General features: G+C 47.2%; 1 protein-coding gene, 2 long non-coding RNA genes and 1 pseudogene across 3 annotated transcripts; 2 read left to right on the forward strand and 2 right to left on the reverse strand.

The window, feature by feature from the left end:
- Nucleotides 1-1247: 1247 nt before the first annotated feature.
- On the reverse strand, nucleotides 1248-14797 carry LOC119951877. Its single transcript, XR_005457700.1, has 3 exons — nucleotides 14587-14797; nucleotides 1799-2133; nucleotides 1248-1660 (listed from the first exon to the last, which is right to left on the reverse strand). It is a non-coding gene; the product is annotated as an uncharacterized LOC119951877 (long non-coding RNA).
- LOC119951803 lies at nucleotides 9370-12450 on the reverse strand (annotated as a pseudogene).
- Nucleotides 14798-16825: 2028 nt separating the features above from the next.
- Nucleotides 16826-18275, forward strand: LOC119951857 (zinc finger protein 239-like; the record flags this gene model as incomplete). The annotated part of the gene is made up of 1 exon (XM_038775233.1): nucleotides 16826-18275. A coding segment is annotated over one exon (600 nt), but the record flags the coding sequence as incomplete, so codon positions are not given.
- An 826-nt stretch (nucleotides 18276-19101) lies between these two features.
- Nucleotides 19102-19937, forward strand: LOC119951881. The gene is made up of 2 exons (XR_005457704.1): nucleotides 19102-19461; nucleotides 19672-19937. It is a non-coding gene; the product is annotated as an uncharacterized LOC119951881 (long non-coding RNA).
- Nucleotides 19938-21529: the final 1592 nt, after the last annotated feature.

Genomic DNA, 21529 nt, shown 5'->3' on the forward strand with positions numbered 1-21529 from the left:
AACTTCTTTTTCAGGCGGGAGGTTTGGCAGCTGGGCAACTCGAACCAAATATAACATCAAGATCTGACAGTCACTCAATTCATTCGGACCTAAATATCACAAACTGTCAATGTGTTTGTCTGTTCTGACTGTGGGAAGAGATTTCAAACATCATTGTGACTGGAAAAGCCCCGAGACACACACGCACCTCAGTGGGAGTGTTCCAGTGAACTGACTGTGGAAAGAGCTTCAACCAGTTACACAGCCTGAAAAATCATCTTGTTTCCTCTTGTGGGACAGTCTGGGACCAGAGGGCATAATCTTAGAGGAACGGGTCTCAGATTTAGGACAGAGTGAGGAGACGTTTCTTCCATCAGAGGGTAGTGAATCTGTGGAATTCTTCAGCTGGCATTCTGTCTCTGGAGTTTACCATAAAATGTCAGAGGTGAAGGTGTCGTAACCCGGATGGGCCGCTTGGTGGCGCAGTGGCTCTTTCACTGAGGGGCCTTGAGTTCAGACACATCCCAGACAGGACTGGTGTGAACTACCTGTCTGGGAAAAGGGAGAACGCTGTATAATCAGGGAAAAGGATCAGTGCCGATGGACCTTAGAGAAAGGAGTTCAGATTAGTCTTATTTTCTTAATTTTTCATTCAATATTTATTAAAATTTCAGAGAAAATATTACACAAAAGTTTATTTAGATGTTGACAAAACGGAACATAACGATTGAGGGCAGGGCCGGCCCAAGGCACCGGCAACTCGGGCAGTCGCCCGGGGCGCCATGTGCTCGGGGGCGCCAGAGACTCGGGTCCCGCGCATGCGCAGTTGGGCCGGTGCCAAATGCGCATGCGCGGTGGCCGCCCTCCCCCAGGGCGGCCCCCTCCGCCCCGCGCCCGCCCCCCTCGCCTTGGGCCCGCCCACCCCGTCCACGCCTCAGCCCCCCCCCCCCCCCCGCCTCAGGCCCGCCGGCCCCCCCCGGGCTCGAGCCCGCCGCCCCCCCCCCCGGGCTCGGCACCCCCCCCTCCCCGGGCTCGGCCTCCCCCCCCCCCCGGGCTCGGCCCCCCGACCCCCCCCTCTGGGCTCGGCCCCCCGACCCCCCCCCCTCTGGGCTTGGCCCCCCGACCCCGCCCCCCCGCGACCCCGCCCCAGCCCCCCCCCGCGACCCCGCCCCCGCCCACGACCCCCGACCCCGCCCCCCCCTCGGCCCCGCCCCCCCTACCTCCCTGGCCCCGCCCCCCCGAAGGGCGCCGAAGTTCAGCTTGCCCGGGGCGCCAGCAACCCTAGGGCCGGCGCTGATTGAGGGTCACACTGAGAACAGAACACATGCCCTCTGAGCTGCCAAATGTATGTACAACTGTAACAGACACCAGAGAAAAGGAGCTCAATATAAAGGGAACAAAACAGTTGTGAATAAGGTTCGAGGTAAGTTACTTATTTAGACATGACATTGAGAGAAATTACTAGCCACAATTACATTACAGCCAAAATTATCTTGTACATTTTAAACTGAAAAGCAGAAATACTGTCCATGATTGTCTCAGTTACAGATGCAGCATAATAAACTGAGAGAATATTACTGTTAGAGTCACCAAGAGGAGATATTGTATTTCTGTCACACACAGATCATAATAAACAGCTGAGGAAAATCTACAGCATCCGAACGTCAACTGATCACTTGATCTGTAAAAGAGAGAGAAAATGGTGAAGCAGATGTTTATGATCTGGAACATTGATGTTAGAATTTTTAATCAATCAAACATTTAGGGTTTTTAAACGGCTTCTGTCAGTTTGAAGTGTGAGTGGATTGAATCTTCTCACCTTCACCAGAGTGACTGCAGCGCTGTTGGAAATGCTCAGGAAGAACAGGGTGATGAATGTGGAAGCGGTTGTCCAGATGTTCCCGTTATCATCCTCATAGTCTTCAGTCCAGGTGTGGTCTACATGGAGCAGGTGAATGGCCCCTCCCCAGTGTGAACTCGCTGGTGTCCGCATGGCCGGTGCATCACTGAATCGATTCCCACACTCAGAGCAGATGGATGGCCTCCCCCACTGTGTACCTGCTGATGTGTCATCATATTGGAAGAATTCCTGAAACTCATCCCACAACTGGAGCAGGTGAATGGCCTCTCACCGGTGTGAACTTGCTTGTGTATCTGTAGATAAGTTGACCGAGTGAATTCATTTCCACACTCAAAGCAGGTGAAGAGCCTCTCCCCAGTATGAACTTGTCAGTGTGTTGGTAAGTTGGATGAATGACTGATCCCTTCCCACATTCAGGACAGGTGAAAGGCCTTTCCCCACTGTGACTGCGGCAAAGACTCTCCAGCTTAGATTGGGAACTGAATCCCTTCCCACATAGAGAGCAGGTGAACGGCCTCTCTCCGGTGTGAATGCGACGATGCATTTCCAGCACAGATAGAAATCTGAATCCCTTCCCAGCCACCACATTACCGCGGTTTCTTCATAGTTCGGATGCATTTGTGACTCTGCAGGCTGGACAATCAGTTCAAACGTCATCCACACACAGAACACATGTACGGTCTCTCCTCGCTGTGAAGGATGTGATAACTTTCATTTGCTTTTTAATTAGTTACAGCTCTTTCCACAGTCAGTGCTCTGGAACACTCTCACTCGGGTGTGTGTGTCTCAGTGCTTTTCCAGTCACACTGATGATTAAAATCTTTTGAAGCTTCTGGACTTCCTGGCTCAAAGATAGGTACCTTGGTCAAAAGCAGCAGCACCCCCGGGGGGGGGAGGGGGGGGGGGGGTGTTCCTCATCATAGTTTCTATATTTTTTCGCTACGGTTATGTAACTTAACATCGTGTTAATTTAAGTTGTTGTTAATATGTTGGGTTGTTCATTGAGGAGGGGCAAAGGTTCATGATTGGTATCATTACTGTTATCGTTGGTATTTTAGTATTGTTTGATGTCGTTGTACAAATTCAAAATTTTTCAATAAAAATTATTTAAAAAAAAAAAAAATCTTTTGAAGTGGACAGAACAGAAAACATTTCTCCTTCCAGCTTCAAAGGCCGATGATATTCCGGTCCCATGGAAACGAGTGAATCTATCAGATCGAGATATGACATTTGAGATTTGTGTGTGTAATTCCTCCTCTTCTAATATCCTGGAAAAACAATATACAAAAGTTATCACTTTCAGTACAGGATAGAAATTCAGAACAGACAATTCTAGTTTCTCTCGAACATTCTTTCCTCTCTCATTCCCCAAAAGCTGTAAATCTCCATCCCACACACTCTCCCTCCATTCACACTTTGCTGTATCTAATATCCACCCTCCCAATTCTCCTGAAGGTGCTGATTCAGGCTGATTAACAGATCCAAGCTCAATGCTTCCTGTCCTGGACTCAGAAACATCAAAATTTAAATGCAGGCTGCCAGACAGATATATGTCTATATTACTGGACTAAAAGTCATAGAATCTACCGTGCAGAAGGAGGCCATTCAGCCCATCGGGTCTGCACCAGCCCTTACCAAGAGCACCCTACTTAAGCCCATATCTGTACCCTATCCCCGTAACCGATTAACCCCCACTTAAGCTTTTTGGACACTGAGGGTAATTTAGCATGGGCAATCCACCTAACCCACACATCTTTGGACTGTGGGAGGAAACAGGAGCACCCGGAGGAAACCCACGCAGACATGGGGAGAAAGTGCAGCCTCCGCACAGACAACGACCCAAGCCAGGAATCGAACCTTGGACCCTGGAGCTGTGAAGCAACTGTGCTAACCACTATGCTACGGTGCTGCCCCTAAAAAATGTGTTCTGCCCCAAAAACTGTGTTTGATAAAGACTTGATTCCCTTTCTTTCCCTTCAATTGCTCCAAATCACCAATTGAAGGTCAGAATTAGAAAATAAATGGAAAGGGCGGAAAATAAAGTCTTTTACTCACAGATGTTGGAGACAGAATGAGGTTTCAGTCTGTGTGAAAGTCAATCTTCATTCAAACAAAGCCCGAGCTCTGATTGGCTGGAGGACCAGAGTCCTTCCAGTCCTCCAATAGTTTCCATTGGTTGCCGGCTGCCTGAAAGGGGATGTCACGTGTCGCTGGGAGAACTTTTGACTCGTGGAACGCAGACAATTTGGCCAATGGGATTAGCACTATCCTGCACATGCGCTGCTGCCGCTCTCCCTTGGACATGTAGTCCCGGAGCTGCCCGTCCATGCGACGGATAGAGCGGGTTACCCAGAATGGGGCATTGTGGGAGGCGCGGTTGTCATTGCTCACCCGTGGCCCAGTCTCCTGGGACTGGAATGAGAAGCGTCACTCTGACACAAAGTACATGTGGGTGGTCACTGTATTTGATTGATTTCAGCCATCCCAACTTACCATTTAATAAATTCACTTTGGTTCAGACAAGACTATAACCAATTAAGACAAAGGCAAAATTCTCTGGATAGTAAATTTTAAAAGAAGTTTATTAAATCAAAATGGTTTACTGATCAACTTTGACGTTGACTATTTACAGCTTCATGCGGTGAAGCTGATGCGGTCATGATCAGTCTGTAGCAGCGTAACCCTCTCTGGTTCCTTCTTTGACAGTAATTCTTGTGGAATTCAGCCTTGGGAGTCTGGCTCCTTCTTTGGCAGAAATTTCCTTGGAACTCGGCCTCAGGAATCTTCAGTACTTGGCCAGCAAGGAAGACCTTCAGAACCTCTACTTTTATCTCCAAAGTGACCATTACCTCACGTCAGAGTTGGGCCTGTTGTAACATGACCATTGGTCAATTTGGCCATTAGATTAATTTAATTGGGATCCCCAATTGCTTACACCAGCTTCTTTCAGTATCGTAGACAGGGGCGGCACAGTGGTTAGCACTGCTGCATCACAGCGTCAGGGACCCAAGTTCAATTCCATCCTTGGGTGACTGTGTGGAGTTTGTACTTTCTCCACATGTCTGCGTGTGTTTCCTCAGGTGCTCTGGTTTCCTCCCACAGTCCAAATATGAGCAGGTTAAGTGGAGTTAAGGGGTAATGAGGATAGGTTGGGAGAGTGGGCCAAGGTAGGGTGCTCATTCAGTGGATCGGTGCAGACTCAATGGAATAAATCGCCTCCTTCTGCACTGCAGGAATTATATGATCCTATGTATACATTGGAACTGTTTCATACGATCCCTTTATCTGATTCAAACAATCCCTTATTCATACAGTTTCAAATGTTGCGGCTAATCAGAGCTTGAAGGTCTCTCTTGCCAGTACATTTATCTTCATTGCACATTCTTTACATACACAGAATTAAGCTTTTATATTTTTACAGCAAATAAAACCCAGTCTTTCACGATAACTACTAATTCATTATTGATTCATTAATCCTAACTCAATTAGCTCATTTCTTATTCAGTCATTTGTTACTGACTGGTAGCTGATCAATATTGTTGATTAACAAAAGATACATTGGTGCAAAGAGCTTGTTTTGTAGAAGGCTATTCCTTTCTTTCTTATGAACCTTGATTGGATTGAACAATGGGACTTAGACTTGTGCCAGACTTTAACAACATATTATGTCCTATAGGTTTACAAAATTCTGGAACAATGTTAGTTTGAACAATTTCTATGAGTTCAATCATTTATGGAAAAATGTTGGTTGAAAAACTATTCATTTAAAAAATAATGGTCGTCACATGCTGCAGTTTAACATGGCTTCCTTGACCTTGTTACACATAACAATGATGCAGACGGACGATAATATATTAACAATAATTGCTTATTCTCAAAAGTAGGCTTCAATTAAGTTACTGTGAAAAGCCCCTAGTTGCCACATTCTGGCGCCTGTTCGGGGAGGCTGGTACGGGAATTGAACCCGCACTGCTGGCACTGTTCTGCATTACAAGCCAGCTGTTCAGCCCATTGTGCTAAACCAGCCCCTATAGTGATTGATTTGAACGAAATATCATTTTTAAAATGTGTTCATGGGTTGTGGGCATTGCAGGTTGTGCCAGGATTTATTGCCCATCCCTAATTGCCCTTGAGGGGGCAGTTAAGAGTCATCCACGTTGCTATGGGTCTGAAGTCACATGTAGGCCAGACCAGATAAGGATAACAGATGTTATTATGAAATTATGAATGCTAATAGAATAATGTAACTTTTTATTGCGAGGGGAAATGAATACAAAAGTAGGGAGGTTATGCTTCAGTTATACAGGACATTGGTGAGACCACATCTGGAGCACTGTGTACAGTATTGCTCTCATTTAAGGAATGATGTCAATGTGTTGGAAGCAGTTCAGAGAAGGTTTACTGGACTCATACCTGGAATTGGAGGCTGGTCTTATGAGGAATGATTGGACAGGCTGGGCTTGTGTCCGATGGAGTTTAGGTGACTTGATTGAACCGTATAAGGTCCTGAGAGGCCTTGACAGGGTGGATGTAGAAAGGATATTTCCTCTTGTGGGAGAATCTGGAAAATAGAGTCACTTTAAAAGTAATGTTACTCATTTAAGGCAGAGGAAAACTTTTTTCTCTCAGAGGGTTGTGAATCTTTGGAACTCCCTTCCTCAAAGGGCAGTGGAAACAGAGTCTTTGAATATTTTGAAGGCAGAGCTGGATAGATTCCTGTTCATCAAGGGGGTGAAGGTTATCGGGGGGTGGGGGGGGGGGGGGGGGGGGCAGGAATACCACAAGAAATAGGAACAGTAGTAAACCATTCGGCCCTTCCCCGCCATTCAATTATGGCTGATCCAGCATTTCTCTTGGCCACTTTCCTGCCCTTTCCCTGTAATGCTTGATTCTCTCGCTGATCAAGAATCTATCTCAGTCTTAAATATAGGCAAGGGCTCTGTCCCCACAGCTCTCAGTTCCAAAGACTCACAACCCTCAGTGAAGACATTTCTCCGTATCTCAGTCTTAATTGGCACCTCTTTATTCTGAGACGGGTCCCTCTGGTCCACAGCTGCAGCAAGACTTCCCGACTCTTATACTCCAACCCCCTTGGAATCAGGGCCAACATTCCATTAGCTTCCTGATTACCTGCTGTACCTGTCTGCTAGCTTCCTGTGTTTCCTGCACAAGTTCCCCCGAGTCCCTTTGTGTTGCAGCTTTCTGCAGTTTTTCTTCATTTAAATAATACTGTTTCCCTTCCAAAATGAAATTCACATTTTCCCACATTATGTTCCATTTACCAACTTTTTACCCACTTAGATAACCTATCTCATTGCAAATTGTTTGTACCCCCCTCCTCGCAACTTGTCTTTGCTCGTTCTCCCCGTGTCCGTGTGGGTTTCCTCCGATTTCCTCCCACAGTCCAAAGACGTGCAGGTTAGGTGGACTGGCTATGCTAAATTGCCCTTAGTGTTCAAAATGGTTAGGAGGGGTTACGGGGACAGGGTGGAGGTGAGGGCTTTAGTGGCTCGGTGCAGACTCGATAAGCCGAATGGCCTCCTTCTGCACTGTATGTTCTATTGCACCTAGTACATTCGCTTCGACCTCCAAGTCATTATGAGATATTATAAACAGTTGTGGTCCCAGAACTGATCCTTGTGTAAACCCACTGGTTACAGTTCGCTGTTTCCTGTCCATCAGCCAATTCTCTTCCATCCCAATATTCGAGCTCCATAATCATGAGCTCTTATCTTATAACTTAACCCTTTTGTGAAGTACCTTGTCGAACGCCTTCCAAAAGTCCAAACACATCACATCTACTGGTTCCCCTCTATCTGGTTGTGATAAATTAACCAGACACCGTTTCCCTTTCATGAAGCTATGCTGACTCTGCTTATTGTGATTTTCCAAATTTGTTGGTATTACTTCCTTAATAATTGATTCCAGAATGTTTCCAACAATAAAGTTAGACAAATTGGTCTACATTTACCAGCTTTTTGCTTCACTCCCTTTTTGTATAGGGATGTCACATTTGCAGTTCTCCAATCCTCCGGTACATCTCCAGAATCCAAGGATTTTTGGAAAATTATAACCAATGCTTCCATTGTCTCTGTAGCCATTTCTTTAGGATCCTAAGATGCAAGCATCAGGGCCAGGGAACTTACCTGCCTTGAGCTCCATTAGTTTGTCTAACGTGATTTGTCCAGTGATTTAATTCCTCCCCCTATTCTTTAGCATTAATGGGATGTTCAAATTCTCTTCAACCATAAAGACTGCTGCAAAATATCTGTTTAACTCCTCTGCCATTTCCTTGTTCCCCATAACTATCTCCCAGATTTATTTTCTAAGGGGCCTGTGTGGAGTTGAGGTTACAATCAGTTCAGCCGGGAACTTACTGAATGGTGGAGTAGGCTCGAGGGCCTATTCCTGCTCCTAATTCATATGTTATCACATCCATTATAATAGATTACATAGAACATAGAACATAGAACACTACAGCGCAGTACGGGCCCTTCGGCCCTCGATGTTGCGCCGACCTGTGAAACCATCTGAAGCCTATCTGACCTACACTATTCCATTTTCATCCATATGTCTATCCAGTGACCACTTAAATGCCCTTAAAGTTGGTGAGTCTACTACTGTTGCAGGCAGGGCGTTCCACACCCCTACTACTCTCTGAGTAAAGAAACTGCCTCTGACATCTGTCCTATATCTCTCACCCCTCAATTTAAAGCTATGTCCCCTCGTGTTGGTCATCACCATCCGAGGAAAAAGACTCTCACTGTCCACCCTATCTAACCCTCTGACTATCTTATATGTCTCTATTAAGTCACCTCTCAGCCTTCTCCTCTCTAACGAAAACAACCTCAATTCCCTGAGCCTTTCCTCGTAAGACCTTCCATCCATACCAGGCAACATCCTAGTAAATCTCCTCTGAACCCTTTCCAAAGCTTCCACATCCTTCCTATAATGTGGTGACCAGAACTGCACGCAGTACTCCAGGTGTGGCCGCACCAGAGTTATGTACAGCTGCAGCATGACCCTGTGGTTCCGAAACTCAATCCCCCTGCTTATAAAGGCTAGCACACCATATGCCTTCTTAACAGCCCTATTAACCTGGGTGGCAACTTTCAAGGATTTATGTACCTGGATGCCGAGATCTCTCTGTTCATCTACACTACCAAGAATCTTGCCATTAGCCCAGTACTCTGCATTCCTGTTACTCCTTCCAAAGTGAACCACCTCACACTTTTCCGCATTAAACTCCATCTGCCACCTCTCAGCCCAGCTCTGCAGCTTATCTATGTCCCTCTGTATCCTATAACATCCTTCAGCACTATCCACAACTCCACCGACCTTCGTGTCATCTGCAAATTTACTAACCCATCCTTCTACACCCTCTTCCAGGTCATTTATAAAAATGACAAACAGCAGTGGCCCAACAGATTGTAGCAATTTCCCTCCTACTGATGTCAGGCTAATGGGTCTGTGGTTCCCCATTTTCTCTCTCCCTCCTTAAATAGTGGGGTTACATTTACCACCTTCCAATTCGCAGGAACCATTCCAGAATCTATAGAATTTTGAAAGATGATCACCAATGTATCCATTATCTCTACAGCCGCCTCTTTCAACACTCTGGGATGTAGAGCATCAGCTTTTGGGGATTTATTAATTTTTCATCCAAAAAATTCTCCGGTGCTACTTTTTCACTCATGCTCACAATTGTGAGAACCCCTTGGTTCTCTCGTGTTTTGGGACGATTTCTGTATCTTCCTCTGTGAAGACAGACACACATTGTTTAGTTTCTCTGTCATTTCCTTATTCCCCATTATAAACTCTCCTGTCTCTGCCTGGAATGGACCCACATTGGTCTTTGCTAATCTTTTCCTTTTCACATTCCTGTTGGAGCTTTTCCAGTCAGTTTTTATGTTTCTCGCCAGTTTGCTCTCATATTCTATTTTCTCTTCATCAGTTTCTTGGTCCTCCTTTCCTGAATTCTAAAACAAGTTCCCAATCCTCAGGCTTACTACTATTTTTGCCACTTTATGAGCCGCTTCCTTGGATCTAATGGAATCTGTAACTTTTCTTGTTAGCTACGGTTGCATCACCTTTCCTGTTGGATTTTTGATTCTTAAAGGACTTTATATCTGAGCAGCTGTGAAAATGAACGAAATGCAGCGCTGGATATAACCGAGAGCAGAAACAATAACACAAGCCAACTCCTGCCATCAATTGTGAACCTTTTGGTGTCTCAGTAGGTGGGAAGAATTACTGCATCATTTTTCCTGTGGAGTTTTGTTCCTGAAAGGAATGTGTATTTGTTGCAAATATGTAATAAATCCTTAAATGCTCACAGATGTCTGTTTATTGACTAATCTTTTCTTGCAATTTCCCAATCTCCCACACACAACCTGTCTCTCATACCTCGACAGTTTCCTTCTTTGAGAAACACCCAGAAAAATTAAACAAAGAACCATGTAACCACTGTAGCCCATTTCATGGCAACGTGGCATGCTTTAGGGGGTTCCAAACAGAAATGGGAACTAAATATCTTCCAACTTCCAACATACTTCCATTCTGTGACCCTTGTGAAATTGGAAACCATGTATTCGCAACAAAGCTGAAAGAGCATCAACCCACTGGAGGAAACGCTGCGAGGCCAGTCGTTCCAGCAGAAAGAAACCCCGACCATCCATATTGACCAATTGACAGAATGAATAAATTGAAGTTCCGAATGTAATTGAGAGCAGAAACAACAACAGCAGAATCCAATCCCGGCAATCATTTGTGAACTTGTTGGTGTCTCAGTAGTTGCGATGAAACACAAAATGTGTTCCCACATTGAGAGCAGATGAACGGCCTCTCCCTGTGGGAACTCGTCGGTGTCTCCGCAGGTAGATGGATCACTCCATGCCTCCGCTAATCGGAGCAGGTGAATGGCCTCTCCCAGTGTGAACTCGCTGATGTCTCTGCAGGCTGGATGAATGTCGGAATCCTTTCCCACAATGAGAGCAGGTGAATGGCTTCTGCCCAGTGTGAATTCGCTGGTGACTCTTCAAGTGGGATAACTGAGTGAATCCATTACCACACTGAGAGCAGCTGAACGGCTTCTCCCCAGTGTGAAATCGCTCATGTCTCCACAGGGTGGATGAATGTCTGAATCCCTTCCCACACTAAGAACAGATGAACGGCCTCTCCCCTGTGTGAACGCGCTGGTGTATCTTCAGGCTGGATAACTGAGCGAATCCCTTCCCACACTGAGAGCAGGTGAACGGCCTCTCCCCAGTGTGAATTCGCTGGTGTGTCCGCAGGGTGGATAAATCTCTGAATTCCTTCCCACACTGAGAGCAGGTGAACGGTCTCTCCCCAGTGTGAACTCGCTGGTGTGCCTGCAGGTGGGGTGACTGAGTAAATTCTTTCCCGCACTGAAAGCAGGTGAATGGCTTCTCCCCAGTGTAAATTTGCTGATGTGACTTCAGGCTAAATAACGCAGTGAATTCCTTCCCACACTGAGAGCAGGTGAATGGCTTTTTCCCCGTGTGAACCCGTTGGTGTGACTTCAAGGTAGATAACACAGTGAATCCCTTCTCACACTGAGAGCAGGTGAACGGTTTCTCCCCAGTATGAATTCGCTGATGTGACTTCAGGGTGGATGAATGTCTGAATCCCTTCTTACACTGAGAGCAGGTAAACGGCTTCTCCACAGTGTGAACTCTTTCATGTGACTTCAGGCTGGATAATTCAGTGAATCCCTTCCCACACACAGAGCAGGTAAATGGCCTCTCCCCAGTGTGACTGCGTCGATGAATCTCCAGCTTAGATCGGACTCTGAATCTCTTCCCACAGACTTCACATTTCCACGGTTTCTCCATGTTTTGGGTCTCGTCGTAACTCTCCAGATCTGACAACCAGTTGAAGCCTTGTCCACACACAGAACACGTGTACGGTCTCTCCCCGCTGTGAATGGTGTGATGTTTTTTCAGGCTGTGTAACTGGTTAAAGCTCTTTCCACAGTCAGTGCTCTGGAACACTCTCACTCGGGTGTGTCTGTCTCGGTGCTTTTTCAGTCACACTGATGTTTAAAATCGTCTGAAGCGAACGGAACAGACAAACATTTCTCCTCCCTTCTCGATTCAAAGGCCGATAATATTCAGGCCCCGATGAACCGAGCGACTCTGGCAGATCGAGATGTGACTTTTGAGATTTCTGTCTGTAATTCCTCCTCTTCTAATATCTTGTAAAAACAATTTACAAAAGACATCATTGTCAGTAAAGGATAGAAACTCAGAACAGACAATTTTAATTCCTCTGGAACATTTTATCCTTTCTCACTCCGCAAAAGCTGTAAATCTCCATCCCACACACTCCCTCCATTCTCACCCTGCTCCACAACGAGTGAAGAACTCCCTCCTCATCTCAGCTTTGTCTCCATTTTCCTGCCTGTTTTCCATAACCCTGGACTCCCTGGTCATCAGAAATCGGTCTGGATGGGAACCATGTGATGCGGCGCAGGAGTAGCTGCTTTCCCGCAGGTTCTGATGCCACTCACCTAGAATCCGTCATTTATCCTGATTGCTCGGCACTCATCTACCTGATCCTTGAATTAATATTTGTTGTCATGTCTCTGGAAGACATCGGGTTTAGGAAAGGTAAGATTAAGAAATCCGTTGATAAAAGAGTGGAGGCGGATTCAGTGGGGGTGCAGCCGCCTTTTCAACATGGAGGCCTGACCCTTGGGAGGTCTCTCGACGCCGCGCTCTCCGGGACTCTCTCGGAGGTGGCGAACATGATGATTGCCGACCTTCTCTGTGTTATTGACCAGAGGCTGAGTGAGCTGACTCAATATCTCTGAGCTCATGAGGCCGAGCTGTAAAACACCATGAAGAGGCTTGTTGATCACGAGGCTGCGAGGGAGACCGGGAAAGTGAAGGACAGGGGAGGGAATATGGTCTTGGACCCGACGGGTGAGAATGGGGTGTTTCGGGACTTCTATGGCAAGCTGTATGGGTCGGAACCCCCAGCCGGGGCGGAGGCGATGAGGCGGATTTTAGAGGGGTTGGAGATCCCGAAGGTGGAAGAGGAGCTGGTGGAGGCCCTGGGGACCCAATTGGGTGGTAGAAGCATCCTTCACTTTCCCGGTCTCCCTCGCAGTCTCCTGCTTCCTCAACTGGTGCACTAGCATCCTGCTCGCCTTCTCCCTGTATTCATACACTGTCCCCCTTACCCTTCTCAACTGCCCCACTGCCTTTCCTGTAGATAGACCCCTGATGGATCTCTGTGTCTATTCGGAACCCTGGATATCCGTTATCCCTTCTTAGTTCCCAAATACCAGAGGTCAAGTCTGTGCTTTTTGGCAAAGTTCAGTTGAACTGTATTTGTCAGCTTGTGTCACTGGTAAACTTTATTTGTCAACATAAGATTAGGTCAGATTGATTGTCTTTAGTGAACACAGGAGTTGAGTTTAGAACATACAGGGCAGAAGGAGCCCATTTAAGCCCTCACTTCCACCCTATCCCCGTAACCCAATAACCTCTCCTAACCTTTTTTTGGTCACGAAGGGCAATTTATCATGGCCAATCCACTGAACCTGCACATCTTTGGACTGTGGGAGGAAACCGGACCACCCGGTGGGAACCCATGCACACATGGGGAGAATGTGCAGACTCCGAACAGACAGTGACCCAGCAGGGAATCGAACCTGGAACTCTGGTGCTGTGAAGCCACACTACTAATCACTTGTGCTACCATGCTGCCCAATTTCATTCAATTACAAATTGTAATACACAGAATAAAATGACTGAGTGATTTAAAAAAAAGAAAGATGGTGATTTAGCAAAAACAAGTAAAGGAAATAGGTTTCAGAAAGAGATAGATAGAGATACTGAAGGTGATGCTATCGGGCAAGGCCCCTGGCCTGGAGGGGTAGCGGTGAAATTTTATAAGAAATTCTCAGGGGTAATGGGGCCGGTGCTGCTAAGGGATTTTAACAAGGCAAGGAAGCTGGGAGTGCTCCTCCAACGTTGTCACAGGCTTCGATATCCCTCACTTTGAAGCAGGAAAAGGACCCAGAACAATGTGAGTCATGGAGACCGATCTCCCTGCTAAATGTAGATGCTATTGGCTAAGATCTTGGCCTCGAGAATAGAGGATTGTGTCCCAGGGGTGATAGGGGATGACTAGAGGGGTTTGTGAAGGGGAGGCATCTGGCAGCCAACATCAGGAGGCTACTCAATGTGATCATGATACCTCCAGAGGGACGAGAGGTAGAGGTGGTAGTCGCCATGGATGCAGAAAAGGCCTTTGATCGAGTGGAGTGGGACTATTTGTGGGAGGTTCTGGGGCGGTTTGGATTTGGACAATGTTTTGTGGACTGGGTCCGGTTGTTATACCAGGCACTGGTGTCCTGTGTACAGACAAACCTGTTGCGTTCACATTATTTCAGGCTGCACTGGGGGACAAGGCCCACTCTCGCTACTGCTCTTTGCCATGGCTATAGAACCAGTGGCAATGGCACTGAGAACATCAGGGGATTTTGGGATGGTGGACATTATGAAAGAGACCATCCTTTAACCAGACAAATAAATGTGTCAAGGTGAGGGAGCAAAGGATGTCAATGTCTTTGAGAGAGAGAGACCTGGGCCAAGCTTTCCAGAGGGTGCCTCCCTGCAATGACTTCCTTTCCCTTCAGTTGCTGCAAGTGACCAATTGAACGTGAGAATGAGAAAAGAAATGAAAAGGGGGAGAAATGAAAGTGTTTTACTCACAGATGTTGGAGAGAGGAGGAGGTTTCAGTCTGTGTGAAGCTCAATCTTCATCCACAGATAGCCCGCGCTGCTTGGTTGGAGGAGAAGAGTCCTTCCGGTCCCAACTCTTCCCATTGGCCAATACTTCAGCAGGCATGTCAGGGGAAGGGCGTTCCCTCGCACACGCGCAGCCTCTCCTCCCTCTTGGACATGCGCAGTCCCGGGCCGGGGGGAGGGGAGATCACCGAGCGGCTTCTCGCTCTGGCCGGAGCTGTCAGCCGGTTGCCTGGAAACCTTGTCTGGAGGAGGGGAAACAATGAGTGGGGCAGAGCTGCTGTGTCCGCGCGCCGGGCCTGCGCACTGGAATCCTGAGACGTCACCGCGGATTCCTCTGCGTGCGCAGGAAAGTTGTTGACCAATGGGAAGAGTTGGTGAACCGGAAGGATTCTCTTCCGCCATCCAATCAGCTCCCCCCGTTGTCTGAATGCGGAAGCTGTACAATGAGGAAACCTGGGACCTCACACAGACTGAAAACTCTTCCTGTCTCCAACATCAGTGAGTAAAACAATTTATTTTCTCATTCTCACCTTCAATTAGTGACTTGCAGCAACTGAAGGGAAAGGAAGTGAATCCAGGGAGGGTGTAGACTCTGGAAAGCTTGGCTCGGGTCTCTCTCTTCTTAAAGACATTGACATCCTTTGCTCCCTCAGCTTGACACATTTATTTGTCTGGCTAAAAGGATGGTCTCTTTCCTAATGTTCACAATTAGAGGGTTGCTTTCAAACCATCCCTCCAAATCCTTGTCCTTCAAGGATTTAGCGAAGACCAAGGAAGTAGTCAGATTATTGAAAGAATTGACAGAGTTGTCTGATGCAATTTTCAGGGTCACAGGATAAAGCAACATAATTCACTGTAAGGTGAGGTGGGAGCCAGGTCCCACCTCACCATATCCGTCTCCAGGACCCTCTGGTGATCTTTCAAGTTGTAGAAGTGAATGATTACAGGCCTGGGATGAAAACTATCCCTCGGCGTCAAAGACAGGATCCGATGCCCTTTCTAATTTGAATCAGCCAGGCTTCACATCCAGATGGAGAAAACGTGGCAGCCAATCCTCGAAGAACCTAACGGGAGCCTTACCCTCCACACCTTCCGGCAGGCCGACGACTAGGATGTTCTTTCTCTGACCCTCGGTTCTCCAGGAGTCCACCACACCACTCAGCTGGTTTTCCAAGGATTAAATTCTTGCCTCTGCCGAGGAGGCATCTTGCTCAACATTCAGGATTCTCTCCTCGGGATCATCAAATCTTTTCATGGCATTTTACAGCTCGGCTTCATGAGCTCACAGATATTGAGTCAACTCACTCAGCCTCTGGTCACTAACACGGAGAATGTCGCTGACATCGATCGGCCAATGATCCCACAGAATAAACGAGCAGGGTCGATGAGCTGAATGGCCGTCTGCAGCTCCTATTTGTTATGATCTGTGTGTCCAGGACACGAAGCTGTGAGCATAGATCTGTCAATCAGCCTGTATCAACACCTTCAGGAGAATTGGGAGGGGGAATATTAGATACAGCAGAGTGAGAATGGAGGGAGGGTGTGTGGGATGGAGATTTACAGCTTTTGTGGAACAAGAGAGGAAAGAATGTTCTCTAGGAACTAGAATTGTCTGTTATGAATTTCTAACCTGTACTGACAGTGATGTCTTTTGTAAATTGTCTTTACAGGATATTAGAAGAGGAGGAATTACAGACAGAAATCTCGACCACCAGCTCTCAATCTGACTGAGTCTCTCAATTCCTTGGAACTGAATATCACCGGACATTGAATCTGGAAGGAGTAATGTTTGTCTTTTCTGTCGGCTTCAAAAAATGTTAGCCATCAGTGTGACTGGAAAAGCACCGACACACACACACACTACTGAGTGAGAGTGTTCCAGAGCACTGACTGTGGAAAGAGATTTAACTAGTTACACAGCCTGAAAAAACATCACACCATTCACAGTGGGGGGAGGCTGTACACGTGTTCTGTGTGTGGACGAGGTTTCAACTGATCGACAAACCTGGAGAGACACGAGGACACCCCCACCCTGGAGAAACGGTGGAAATGTCGGGAATGTGGGAAGGGATTCAGGGCTCCATCTCAGCTGGAAGCTCATCGACGCATTCACACTGGGGAGAGGCCGTTCACCTGCTCTGTGTGCGGGAAGGGATTCATTCAGTTATCCGCCCTGCAGACACACCAGCAAGTTCACACCGGGGAGAGGCCGTTCATCTGCTCTCAGTGTGGGAAGGGATTCACTCGGTTCGGTAACCTGAAGATGCATCAGCGAGTTCACACTGGGGAAAGGCCGTTCATCTGCTCTCAGTGTGGGAAGGGATTCACTCGGTTCGACAACCTGCGGATACATCAGCGAGTTCACACTGGGGTGAGGCCGTTCACCTGCTCTCAGTGTGAGAAGGGATTCACTACTTCATCAAGCCTGCTGAAACACCAGCAAGTTCACAGTGGGGAGAGGCCGTTCACCTGCTCTCAGTGTGAGAAGGGATTCACTACTTCATCGAGCTTGCTGTCACACCAGCGTGTTCACACTGGGGAGAAGCCGTTCACCTGCTCTCAGTGTGGGAACAGATTCACTCAATCGTCCGACCTGCAGAAACACCAGCGAATTCACACTGGGGAGAAACCGTTCACCTGCTTTCAGTGTGAAAAGGGATTCGCTCGGTTATCCAACCTGCGGATACATCAGCGAGTTCACACTGGGGAGAAGCCGTTCACTTGCTCTCGGTGTGGGAAGGGATTCACTCAATCATCCCACCTGCAGACGCACCAACGAGTTCACACAGGGGAGAAGCCGTAACCTGTTCTTAGTGAGAGAAGGGATTCAGATATCCATACACCCTGCGGGAACACTAGCGAGTTCACACCTGGAAGAAGCCATTCACCTACTCTGAGCAGGGGAGACATTCAATGATCCGGAGACACTAGCAAGTTAATTCTGGGGAGAGGCCATTCATCTGCTCTCAATGTGGGGAGACCTATCACTGATAAGTCTATTTTCTTCCAGATGTGAATAGATCCTATCCCTCAGTATCTTCTCCAACAGTTTGCCTACCACTGACATCAAGCTCACAGGTCTATAATTCCCTGGATTATCCCTGCTACCCTTCTTAAACAAAGGGACAACATTATCAGTTCATCTGCTCTCAACGTGGGGAGGGGTTTTGTGATTCATCACAGCTGTTCTGACTGCAACAAGTTCACAATAAATTCCAGATGTTGGCTCCGTTGTTATTGTTTCTGCTCTCACTGACATCCAAGATTGCATTTTGTTCATTCTGACATCTGGTGAATGGTGATGATTGGAGGGTTTCTTTCTGCTGGACTGGCCGGTCTAACACCTCTGCCTCTGGTGGGCTGACCATTTTTGAGCCTTGTTGCGATTACCTGGTTCCAAGTTTGACGAGGAGCACAGAATGAAAAGGTGTTTGCATGTTGGAAGATATTTAGTTCCCAAAGCAGCCACATTGCCATGAAGATGGGCTATGGTGGTTACAGGGTTCTTTTGCCTAATTTATCTGGGTGTTTCTTGCAGAAGGAAACTGTCATGGTATGAGGGGCAAGTTGTCTGTGGTAGATTGGGAAATTACAATAAACATATCACTGAAAGTGGCAACGCAGGACGATAAACAAAATGAAATGAAAATAGCTTACTGTCACAAGTAGGCTTCAAATGAAGTTACTGTGAAAAGCCCATGGTCGCCACATTCCGGCGCCTGTTCGGGGAAGCTATTACGGGAATCGAACCATGCTGCTGGCCTGCTTGGTCTGCTTTCAAAGCCAACGATTTAGCCCTGTGCTAAACAGCCTCTCAGGTCACTAAGAAGGCAGACGGCATGCTTGTCGTCATTGGTCGGGGCATTGAGTATAAAAATTGGCAAGTCATGCTGCAGCTGTACAGAACCTTAGTTAGGCCACGTGGAATATTGCCTACAATTCTGGTCACCACATTCCCAAAAGGATGTGGAGGCTTTGGAGAGAGTACAGAGGAGGTTTACCAGGATGTTGCCTGGCCTGGAGGGTATTAGCTGTCAGGAGAGGTTGGATAAACTCGGATTGTTTTCACTCGAGCGACGGAGGTTGAGGGACAACCTGATAAAAGTTTACAAAGTTATGAGTGGCATGGACAGAGTGGATAGTCAGAAGCTTTTTCCCAGGTTGGAAAAGTCAATTACCAGGTGCCACAGGTTTAAGGTGCGAGGGGCAAAGTTTTTTAAAACATTTTATTGAGGCATTTATGCTTTTATAACAATAAGCGATACAAATATAAACATAGTTTAGTGCGTAAACATCCCTCCATCTCCCACTGCTCCCGCTTACTCTGGACACAAAATAGCTGAACTCCCCCCCATCTCATCACCCCCCTCCCCTTTATTGCCTCTGCTGACAGTTTAGTTTTATCTGAAGAAGTCAATAAACGGCTAGAGAGAAGAGGGAGAGAGAGACAGCCCCCCCCCCCCCCCCCCCCCCCCCAACCACACTCAGGGGATCCCGGATATGGTGGTGTCGAGAGTAGGAGTAAGGGAGGGAAGGTTTCCGAGATCTACAAGGAACTGATGAAGTGGGAGGGAGCCCCGAGGGAGGTGAAGCAAAAGTGGGATGAAGAGCTGGGTGGGGAGTTGGAGGCCGGATTATGGGAGGAGGCCCTGAGGCGAGTCAATGCGTCCTCGTCCTGTGCCAGGCTCAGCCTAATACAATTCAAGGTGGTCCATAGAGCGCACAGGGCGGGGGTGCAGATCAGCAGATTCTTTGAGGGGCTGGAAGACAGTTGTGGGCGCTGTGTGGGGGGACCTGTGAACCATGTTTATTTGTTCTGGGCATGTCCGAGGCTGAGAGGTTTCTGGCAGGGGTTTGCTGACCTCCTGTCAGAAGTATTAAAGGCGAAGGTGGTACCGAGTCCAGAGGTGGCGATCTTTGATGTGTGGGAAGATCCAGGAGCCCATGGGGTGGAGAGGCCGATGTTCTGGCCTTTGCCTCTCTGGTGGCCCAGAGACGGATCCTACTGGGATGGAGGGACTCGGAACCCCCGAAGTTTGGAAAATCAAGTTCACCTTGAGGGGATCGTTACAGGGGTTTGCCGCTCATTGACGTCTTCAAGAAAAAGTAAGCTGTGAGCAGGGGTGGGGCATGGGGGTTTGAGTAAGGTTAGGAACACCAGTGGAAAGGGAGGCTGGGGAAGGAGGTCCTGTTTGTGTAAGCCATGTTGGCTGGGGTTTGTTACTGGATGGGTGTGCTGTTTTGTTCCTTTTGATACCTGATGGTTAAAATTGTTACAATTATAAATGCTTTAATAAAATATTTTCTTAAAAAAAGTTTCTTCTTTCTACTGATTCCAGCTCCGACAACAGGTCACAGCATCTTCAGCCCTCAGCTCTGTTACTGGGCTGTCATTGACATGAGCCATGATGTGGAGATGCCGGCGTTGGACTGGGGTGAGCACAACTGGGGTTACAACACCAGGTTAAAGTCCAACAGGTTTGTTTCAAACACGAGCTTTTGGAGCACAGATTCACCTGAGGAAGGAGCTGCGCTCCGAAAGCTCGTGTTTGAAACAAACCTGTTGGATTTAACCTGGTGTCGTAAGACTTCTTACTGTGATTGACATGAGCAACAGAGAGACAGCAAGTTGCCTGAGGATTAAATGGGAAGTTGAAACTTGTGGCTCTAAACCAACTGTGCAAGATCTGTCAAGATCAGTAATTTAAAAAAATAAATTGTAAACCCAGTGAACAAATTAATGAGTCATAAGACAAAAACTTCAAGTTTTATGACTTTTCCTGCAACATACAAACTAGAAACAACACTGCCTAAACACTATTTTTATAAAGAATGCATTCATTAAACTATAAATAGGATGTTGCCCTTTTACTTTGAACACAATCAAAAATCGCACTCCATGGTAACGTCGCTGAAGTGGTCACTCAATTCCCTTGGAACCAGTCCAATGTGACTCTTCGTTCCTGTGTTTACTTCCATTCTATTCCTTTGCCTGACTGGCAACCCTTAATCCCAGAAGTGTCTTGCAGTGATGGTTCTCCTGATGATATTCAGGTCCTGATATAATAATAATCTTAATTGTCACAAGTAGGCTTACATTAACACTTTAGAATTAGAACAGTACAGCACAGAACAGGCCCTTCGGCCCTCGATGTTGTGCCGAGCAATGATCACCCTACTCAAGCCCACGTATACCTATCCCAGTAACCCAACAACCCCCATTAACCTTATTTTTTAGGACACTAAGGGCAATTTAGCCTGGCCAATCCACCTAACCCGCACATCTTTGGACTGTGGGAGGAAACCGGAGCACCCGGAGGAAACCCACGCACACACGGGGAGGATGTGCAGACTCCGCACAGACAGTGACCCAGCCGGGAATCGAACCTGGGACCCTGGAGCTGTGAAGCATTTATGCTAACCACCATGCTACCGTGTTGCCCAACACTGCAATGAAGTTGCCAGGAAAAGCCCAAAGTCGCCACATTCCGGCGCCTGTTTGGGTAGAGGGAGAATTCAGAATGTCCAAATTACCTAACAGCACATCTTTCGGGACTTGTGGGAGGAAACCCACACACATGTGGAGAACGTGCAGACTCCGCACAGACAGTGACCCAAGCCGGGAATCGAACCTGGCACCCTGGTGCTGTAAAGCAACAGTGCTAACCACCATGCCGCTCATAACCAAGTGACTCTTCCAAATCCTGAAGTCTTTTTTTCTGCAAATCATCATCTAATATCGTGTAAAAGGTATTCACAAATGGAAATTAAGAACAGACAGTTCTAGTTCCTGTGAAACATTCTTTCCTCAAAAGCTGTAAATCGCCATCCAACACTCTCCCCCTCCATCTCACTCTGCTGTATCTAATATTCACCCTCCCAATTCTCTGAAGGTGCTGATTCAGGC

The sequence above is a fragment of the Scyliorhinus canicula genome, chromosome 17, assembly GCF_902713615.1.
Source record: "Scyliorhinus canicula chromosome 17, sScyCan1.1, whole genome shotgun sequence".
Classification (NCBI taxonomy): Eukaryota; Metazoa; Chordata; class Chondrichthyes; order Carcharhiniformes; family Scyliorhinidae; genus Scyliorhinus; species Scyliorhinus canicula.